Raw genomic sequence first — 9,919 nt, forward strand, 5'->3', positions numbered from 1 at the left:
TATATATATTATATATATTATATATATATATATATATATATATATATATATATATATATATATATATATATATATATATATATATATATATATATATATATATATAAGTTTTTCTCCTATCTGTGTACCACAAAATATAGAGGGCAGGAATACAATATGCTCACATGGAGAAAAAAAGTGTAAGGTAAAATATGTCCTTAAAGTGTAAAAACGGGCTGTTGCATTATTTCGAGAGCAGATCTGGTTGAGTGCCAGGAGAGACGGTTAGCTGTGAATGTTGATGCCAAAACTTCAGTGCCCAGTGCCACTCCCACTGGCAGCCAGCACACATCCCATATCCGACTTCCCATGTGCCCAGCCACAGTGAGTAGCCTGATATACACATGTTTCAGACGTCTGGCGTTCACTCAAGATAACTATGTATGTATGTATATATATATATATATATATATATAGATATATATATATATATATATATATATATATATATATATAGATATATATATATATATATCCCCGAAGGGTTGTCATTTAGTTGTTGATTTTTTCCTCCCTCCTTTGTTTACCTTTCTCACTGCACACACCTCTACTACTTTTACCACTTTTCTTGATCTAAAATCTGCATTTGATATTGCGAACAGAACCGTTATACTACATGAACTAGCCAAAATGAATATTGGTGGTAGCTTACTCTGCTGGATAATAGGATACCTGTCAAATACAGTATCCTCTGTCCTTTACCTAGGCTTTAGAAGCGAGTCTAAAGAAATGTCTTTAGGTACACCGCAGGGAGGAGTTCTTAGTCCCATGCTATTTAATATTTTGATTAAAGCTCTCCTAAATGCTCTACCTGCCTCACCTAAACATATAGCTTTAAGATATGCTGATATCATGATCCATACAACAGGGCATAAGAAGATGAGCACCATTCTTAATGAAGTTCAAGCAATATGTAATCGACTAGGCCTCATAATATCTTCCTCTAAAACAAAGATATTAACAAGCAAACGACATCCCCCACCCATCTATTTGCAGGGTGAAAACATTAGCTACGATAAAACTTAGATATCTTGGTGTAGATGTACCCTTTAACAAATCCACTATACCACAACTAAATAAGAAATGCAAAGCTAGGCTAAATGCTCTCAAAGCTGTTGCTGGCTACAACCCCAACTATGGTGCTAATGTGAGACTCGTGAGAATGATGTACATAGCCTATGTTAGGTCCTTAATTGATTATGCTGTTCCCATGTTGATATTAGCTAGAGAAAGTTCTCTCCGACCCTTGGAGTTAATGTAAAATGAAGCTCTCAGAATTATTCTTGGCTGTCCCAGATCTACAAAATTTCTTAACATGAGGAAGGAGCTTGGTATTTCTAGTATCAGTGATAGGATTGTTGAGATTAACACTACTCGGTATTAGAATGTTGAGAAACGAACCAGATACTGTCACAATGAATCTTACCAAGTGTCTAGAGGTAAATACACACAGATCTAAATGGATTGTGAAAAGGTGCAATTGCATTAAGTTTTATAACCTGCATGAACTGTTTCACTGTAGGCAACAAGAGCATTTCACCCCTCCGTGGAAGATGTGTTCATTTAATATCACATACCTGCAAGTCCCTCCCAAGAAGCTCATTGCTAGTAATCCCTTCCTTAAATCACTTGTTAGAGCAACTGCTCAAGAAGAAATTTCTCACCTAGCTGGTAGTAATAAGTTATCACAAGTTATATACACTGATGGCTCTAAACAGGAGTCTTCTGGCAGGGCTGCATCTGCTCTTGTTGCCACCTCCCTAGTTAAGAACGATAATAAATTTGTTGAGTTAGGCATAAGAATTAACAATTGGGCATCTACACTGCAAACTGAATTGTTTGCAATCCTAATGGCACTAAAGCTAACCTATGACACTGAGCTTGACTCTATCATCATTACTGATTCTATGTCATCAACGAAGGCTATTGACTCATATAATGATTCCAATAACATGCTCATTAGAGACGCCAGGTATAGATACTCAATAATTAGGGACAAAAGAATTAATGTACAATTGCTATGGATCCCATCACACATTGGATTACTCCATGATAAAGTTGATATGTTAGCCAAGAAGAGTACCCAGAAGGAGAATGTAGAATATAACTTTGGTATAACTGTGTCTAGCATTAGGAATAATATTAGGAGAGGAGTAAATAATGAAAATGATTGTTAAAGGAATGCAGTTAGAAGCCTGAGTAGATCTATAACCTACTATGATAACATGAACGTAGATCAGTATGTTTATGGAGCAACGTGCAATATGAACAGACGTCAGTGACTGATGTTGTAGTGGCCAGGCTTAGGCTTGGTTACAAGTACTTCTGGCAGTTTGGGAGACGTACAGATGATGATCAAAGTAAATGTAAATTATGTGATCAGGCATATGGTCACTGTCTTGAACACTATGTGCTTAATTGTACACTTATTGAGGAATACAGAGACGGACAGTGTAATAACCTATGTGACATGTTAAGATATCTTATTAATGAAAATAATATACCAGATATACTAAGCAAATTTCCTAAATTTGCTTGTAACAGATAAGTGAACTATAGATATGTAGATATAAATCCATATGTATTCCTGTTAACCCTTTGGGGCCTAGTTCCTAGGCCTTTTGTGTATCCATATGCTCTTGCGCTACCGTCCACAGGATGGATATGGGGTGCACAGTAAACTAGCCACTTCGGTGGCAAAATCTAATCTATCTCCTTTGTTTAGTTTGTACCTTGAGAATGCCACATCTGATCGGCTTCAAAATTTCAACCGTGGTGTACTGTAACCCACGAAAGTTTCGTGCAACTGTTAGTATGTGCATATGCCTTTGGTTAGTTTAATTAGTTTAATATGTTTATTATGCACCTCATACCCATCCTGTGGGCGGTAGTCAAAAGATTACAGAGGTACATAGTTGGTCCAGGGACTGGACTCCAAAGTTTTGATAGCTGAGCAAGTTACAGAGGTAATGAACTCACAATTTACACAAGTTACAGAGGTAATGAACTCACAATTTACAAAGGTAATGAACTCCAGGTATTATTATTATTATAATCAAGGGGAAGCGCTAAACCCAGAGGATTATACAGCGCCTGGGGGGGGATGTGGAAGGCATTCAGACTTAATTCGGGGAACTGGAGCACAGATCCAATTCCCTAAATCAAGAGCCCCTCACCAACATCAAGGAACCTTCCTTGAGGGGTGAACTCCAGGTAGGTCTGGTCACAATCATGACAAGTTACAAAGGTATTTACAAAGGTCAATGTTACATAAATCATTCCTTAATTCTGTTTCTGTGCGATAACTTGAGAAAGCCTCTTCTGATGTTACAGAAAGACTAGGAATTAAAGCTACCCCATTTTTTTCCTCTGACCAAACTTGTTGTCTCTGTCTATAAGTGCTGTATGACTCTTGCAATACAATATGTAGATACAATCTCAAGAAAATTCAATTATCTTATCATTACTACTGTAACGATTGGCCATTTCCTAGGTTACAAAAAGCGGAATCTAGAATGCATAAGGCCTTCCTATCCTTGGCACATATATGTATACCATTATACATCACTTTTGGCAAAAGATGAATGTTGTGGAACAGATGGTGGGTGTTGTGAAGCCGATGGTGGGTGCTGTGAAGCAGATGGTGGGTGTTATGAAGCCGATGGTGGGTGTTGTGAAGCAGATGGTGGGTGTTGTGAAGCAGATGGTGGGTGTTGTGAAACAGATGGTGGGTGTTATGAAGCAGATGGTGGGTGTTGTGAAACAGATGGTGGGTGTTGTGAAACAGATGGTGGGTGATGTGAAGCAGATGGTGGGTGTTGTGAAGCAGATGGTGGGTGTTATGAAGCCGATGGTGGGTGTTGTGAAGCAGATGGTGGGTGTTGTAAAGCAGATGGTGGGTGTTGTGAAATAGATGGTGGGTGTTGTGAAACAGATGGTGGGTGTTGTGAAACAGATGGTGGGTGTTATGAAATAGATGGTGGGTGTTGTGAAACAGATGGTGGGTGTTGTGAAACAGATGGTGGGTGTTATGAAGCAGATGGTGGGTGTTATGAAGCAGATGGTGGGTGTTGTGAAGCAGATTGTGTTGTGAAACAGATGGTGGGTGTTGTGAAACAGATGGTGGGTGTTGTGAAAAAGATGGTGGGTGTTGTGAAAAAGATGGTGGGTGTTGTGAAACAGATGGTGGGTGTTATGAAGCAGATGGTGGGTGTTATGAAGCAGATGGTGGGTGTTGTGAAGCAGATGGTGGGTGTTGTGAAGAAGATGGTGGGTGTTGTAAAGCAGATTGTGGGTGTTGTGAAACATATGGTGGGTGTTGTGAAACAGATGGTGGGTGTTATGAAGCAGATGGTGGGTGTTGTGAAACAGATGGTGGGTGTTGTGAAACAGATGGTGGGTGTTGTGAAACATGGTGGGTGTTGTGAAGCAGATGGTGGGTGTTATGAAGCCGATGGTGGGTGTTGTGAAGCAGATGGTGGGTGTTGTGAAGCAGATGGTGGGTGTTGTGAAATAGATGGTGGGTGTTGTGAAACAGATGGTGGGTGTTGTGAAACAGATGGTGGGTGTTATGAAGCAGATGGTGGGTGTTGTGAAGCAGATGGTGGGTGTTATGAAGCAGATGGTGGGTGTTGTGAAGCAGATTGTGTTGTGAAACAGATGGTGGGTGTTGTGAAACAGATGGTGGGTGTTGTGAAACAGATGGTGGGTGTTGTGAAACAGATGGTAGGTGTTGTGAAAAAGATGGTGGGTGTTGTGAAACAGATGGTGGGTGTTGTGAAGCAGATGGTGGGTGTTATGAAGCAGATGGTGGGTGTTGTGAAACAGATGGTGGGTGTTGTGAAACAGATGGTGGGTGTTGTGAAGCAGATGATGGGTGTTGTGAAGCAGATGGTGGGTGTTGTGAAGCAGATGGTGGGTGTTGTGAAGCAGATGGTGGGTGTTGTGAAACAGATGGTGGGTGTTGTGAAACAGATGGTGGGTGTTGTGAAACAGATGGTGGGTGTTGTGAAGCAGATGGTGGGTGTTGTGAAACAGATGGTGGGTGTTGTGAAGCAGATGGTGGGTGTTGTGAAACAGATGGTGGGTGTTGTGAAGCAGATGGTGGGTGTTATGAAGCCGATGGTGGGTGTTGTGAAGCAGATGGTGGGTGTTGTGAAGCAGATGGTGGGTGTTGTGAAATAGATGGTGGGTGTTGTGAAACAGATGGTGGGTGTTGTGAAACAGATGGTGGGTGTTGTGAAACAGATGGTAGGTGTTGTGGAACAGATGGTGGGTGTTATGAAGCAGATGGTGGGTGTTATGAAGCAGATGGTGGGTGTTGTGAAGCAGATGGTGGGTGTTGTGAAGCAGATTGTGTGTTGTGAAACAGATGGTGGGTGTTGTGAAACAGATGGTGGGTGTTGTGAAACAGATGGTGGGTGTTGTGAAGCAGATGGTGGGTGTTGTGAAGCAGATGGTGGGTGTTATGAAGCAGATGGTGGGTGTTGTGAAACAGATGGTGGGTGTTGTGAAGCAGATGGTGGGTGTTATGAAGCAGATGGTGGGTGTTATGAAGCAGATGGTGGGTGTTATGAAGCAGATGGTGGGTGTTGTGAAGCAGATGGTGGGTGTTATGAAGCAGATGGTGGGTGTTATGAAGCAGATGGTGGGTGTTGTGAAGCAGATGGTGGGTGTTATGAAGCAGATGGTGGGTGTTATGAAGCAGATGGTGGGTGTTATGAAGCAGATGGTGGGTGTTATGAAGCAGATGGTGGGTGTTGTGAAGCAGATGGTGGGTGTTATGAAGCAGATGGTGGGTGTTGTGAAGCAGATGGTGGGTGTTATGAAGCAGATGGTGGGTGTTATGAAGCAGATGGTGGGTGTTATGAAGATGGGACGTCATGATTTCAAGTCTCAATTGAAAACACATCTCGTTTCACGAGCTAATAGTCCTGATGATCATACTAGGTTAGATAAAATTAGTAAGGAAACGGGACAAGTGTTTCCTGACGCGGGCCTTAGTCATGTGATAACCCGCCACTGGAACATTTGGTCATCTGACTGAGGCATTCCACTGGCTTACCCCTCCACCACTTTAAAAAAAACAATTTTATGATCATACAGTCACTCTTGTATATAAACTTTATTTCTTCTTCATTGCTTTTGTTACCTTTATGGCTTGTTTGTGAGAGCTTATGGAATTTTTGAAAGAACAGGCACTTAAGAATATCAGAATCACAAAGTATAATTTTTATTATTATTACCATTTTCCTGCAGTTATGATCGATGAGTGGGAGTGGTCAGAAGGTGCGGCTGTGGCGTGGACGGCGGTAGTTTGGGTGGTAGTGGTTGTGGGCGGTGGGGTCAACGCAGCAGTTCTGGTACACTGGTTCTCATCCCACCCTACCTACGATACTCCAATAGTGGCACTACACGTTACCGACTTCTTCATGTGTGTGCTGGCTGCCCCTCTCAGGTACACCCACACACCACCCATTCCTTCCTCTTCTCCCTCGAGTGCCAGCGACGTTGTGACACCGACATCTTCACATAACTTGCTACTCCAAGAACCCAGTTTATTGTCTAAGCAAGAACTTACTGTCATCTTAAGCCGTACCGCATTTAACGGCAATACCAGCACACAGACCAGTATGAATGACATCACTGCCAACCAAAGTGATCTCACATCTGAAAACATCACAAGTATGGACAGCCACATATTTGATGATAAAACGAGCCTAGGTGATCTCACATTGGATACCATCAGCAAAACGACTGCGGAAGGTGAGTTGATTACAAGAGGTCTGGCTCACGCTGTTGTGTTGTGTGTATGTCTGGCGTCCTTACACGTGGTGGTGACGGTGGCACTGTACCGCCTGGCGCTGCTCTGGCGCTGCCCCACCGCTCTCCCCATCCTCTCACGCCTGGCATCACCAGTACTGGTGCTGATGGTTGCGGTTGTTGGTGCCGGGCTGCTGGTGGGAAGCCTGCACGCTACCAGTAACTTCACAGCCGAACTTCCACTGCTGGGCCTCACTGGCTTTCCTTCCCTGGGATCTTTTCCTCCTGCTCAGGTGATAGGCTTTCTCTTTTATGTGACGAGTTTATGTGGTACTGCTACACTATGTTATATTCTTATTATCGCGGTTCTGGTACATCAGGGAAGAGGAAATGTAATACCGGCTCCCTCAGCTCTTCCTGGGCGGCAGCTACCGTCATGCCACATTGTCAGCAGTGAAGTTCCTTCATCCCCAGAAACCCAGACAGTAACACAAGGTTACGGCCACGGGAGGACGGTGAGAGCGTGCATGACCGTTATATCAGTGTTGGTGACATTGTTGGTGTGCTGGGTTGTACCTGTGAGCCTGGCACTCTATGCTGTCATCATTGATGCCTCTATGACACCAGTAATTCCATATAGCGACGCCCTTCTTCTTCTGTCTGGCCTCATTCACCCATTTATGTACGGAGAAGGTTGGGCTGCCCTGGCGGCCTGTGTAGCCGGGCTGCGACATACGTTTTCTTCTGTAGCGTACCGACTGGGAGTAACAAAGCCAATAAAAACGAGGATTCGTGCCACACATACGGACAGGGAAGAGCACAGACAGGGCAGAGCGTTGTGCTGCTGGCCCTGCAGGAAACGGTATCATCTCCCGGATGCTCAGTTCTCAGAGGCTGCCACATTTGTCAACAGCTTTTCCTTCAAACGTGCTGTCTCGCGTCAAGACCCAGAGCAGTGATGGATGCCACGAACCTCTCCATAGGCGTGAAGCTGTGCCACTCGTGCACGTACAATGGTCAAATGTATTGCTCACGTAATATCTGTACCAGAGCTGATTAACCTTATTGTTCACAGGACCCTCATTGTTCCTGCGGCATCCGCCAGGAGGTCGCACTCTAAAAATTTAATTTACATTAAACTTTGTAATGTTATGAATGAAATAAAAAATAGAAAAGGCTTGGAGTCATTATTAGTTATTACTGACACATTTCTTCTTTGAACAAACCAGCCGTATCCCACTGAAGCAGGGAGGCTCCTCCCCCCACACACACAAAAAACGAAAGTTTCTCTTTTTAAATTTAGTTACGTATACAGAAGGGATTATTAGCCCGTCACTCCAGGCATTTTAGTCACGTCTTACGACATGCACGGTTTATTGAGAAAGAACTCTGTTCCACTTCCCCACGGAGATAAGAGGAAATAAACAAGAACAAGAATTAGTAAGAAAATAAATAATCCAGAGGGGTGTGTGTATATATATGTTTGTATATGCATGTGTAGTGTGACCTAAGTGTAAGTAGAAGTAGAAAGATGTACCTGAACTCTTGCATGTTTGTGAGACAGAAAAAGACACCAGCAATACTATCATCATGTAAAACAATTACAGGCTTCCGTTTTACACTCACTTGGCAGAACGGTAGTATCTCCCTGGGCGGGTGCTGTCTACCAACCTACTACCTAGGACTGACACATTTATATTGTGTAAACATAGTAAGAAAACAAATGCTCTTTCTCTTTATCAAAGCTGGCTTTATCCACATTTTTATTCGTTGTAACAAGTCTCGCAAAGTACGACAGTGTCTCATTTGTTAGGAAAGAACAGTAATAAAACTTGATAAATTTCGGGTGGAAAAAAGGTGCCTAGCAAAAGCACTTGTTACGTTCTTGGGGCAGTGGAAAGTATCCACTTCCATTTCTATCATTCAATATGGGTCTGCATGCAGGCCACCTAGTTGCAACTAATACTGAGGATATTGGTCCAATATCGCTGTTCCTCCAAGAACATCATTTCTTCTCACTAGACCTCTAGGAATATCATTAGCACTCACTAGGCCTCCAGAACCATAACTGACTCTCACTATATCTCCAGAAAGATCAGTCCCTCTCGCTAGGCCTTCAGGAACTAGGTCACTAGGTTTTCAAGAACATCATCACCTCTCACTAGGGCTTCAGGAACATCATTACCTCTTACTAGGTCTTCAGGAACATCATTACCTCTCACTAGGTCTTCAAGAACATCATTACCTCTCACCAGTCCTTCAGGAACATCATTACCTCTCACCAGTCCTTCAGGAACATCATTACCTCTCACCAGTCCTTCAGGAGTATCATTACCTCTCACTAGTCCTTCAGGAACATCATTACCTCCCACTAGTTCTTCAGGAGCATCATTACCTCTCACTAGTCCTTCAGGAGCATCATTATCTCTCACTAGTGCTTCAGGAGTATCATTACCTCTCACTAGTCCTTCAGGAACATCATTACCTCCCACTAGTTCTTCAGGAGCATCATTGCCTCTCGCTAGTTCTTCAGGAGCATCATTACCTCTCACTAGTCCTTCAGGAACATCATTATCTCTCACTAGTCCTTCAGGAACATCATTACCTCCCACTAGTTCTTCAGGAGCATCATTGCCTCTCGCTAGTTCTTCAGGAGCATCATTACCTCTCACTAGTCCTTCAGGAACATCATTACCTCTCACTAGCTCTTCAGGAACATCATTACCTCTCACTAGTCCTTCAGGAACATCATTACCTCCCACTAGTTCTTCAGAACATCATTACCTCTCACTAGTCCTTCAGGAGTATCATTACCTCTCACTAGTCCCTCAGGAGTATCATTACCTCTCACTAGGTCTTCAAAAATATCATTACCCCTCACTAGTTCTTCAGGAACATCATTACCCTCTCATTAGGTCTTCAAGAACATAGTCACTTCTCACTAGGTCTTCAAGAACATCATTACCCCCTCGCTGGTTGTCAATGTTCACGAATCAGTAAAATGGGTACCTGGGAGTTAGTTGACTGGTGTGGGTCTCACCCCGGGACAAAATTCACCTAATTCGCGCGAAATGCTCTGCATAACAAGCGGCTTTCTGTATAGTAGTGTCATTAATGT

At 42.9% G+C, this 9,919-nt stretch overlaps 1 protein-coding gene across 1 annotated transcript; it reads left to right on the forward strand.

The window, feature by feature from the left end:
* The first annotated feature begins 244 nt into the window (after positions 1–244).
* LOC128688845 (uncharacterized) lies at positions 245–7,980 on the forward strand. Its single transcript, XM_053776845.2, has 2 exons — positions 245–363; positions 6,298–7,980. The coding sequence occupies exon 2, from the start codon at positions 6,300–6,302 to the stop codon at positions 7,758–7,760; it is 1,461 nt and encodes a 486-aa protein (XP_053632820.1). The 5' UTR covers positions 245–363; positions 6,298–6,299; the 3' UTR covers positions 7,761–7,980.
* Positions 7,981–9,919: the final 1,939 nt, after the last annotated feature.

This window comes from Cherax quadricarinatus, chromosome 16 (genome assembly GCF_038502225.1).
Source record: "Cherax quadricarinatus isolate ZL_2023a chromosome 16, ASM3850222v1, whole genome shotgun sequence".
NCBI classification, from domain to species: Eukaryota; Metazoa; Arthropoda; class Malacostraca; order Decapoda; family Parastacidae; genus Cherax; species Cherax quadricarinatus.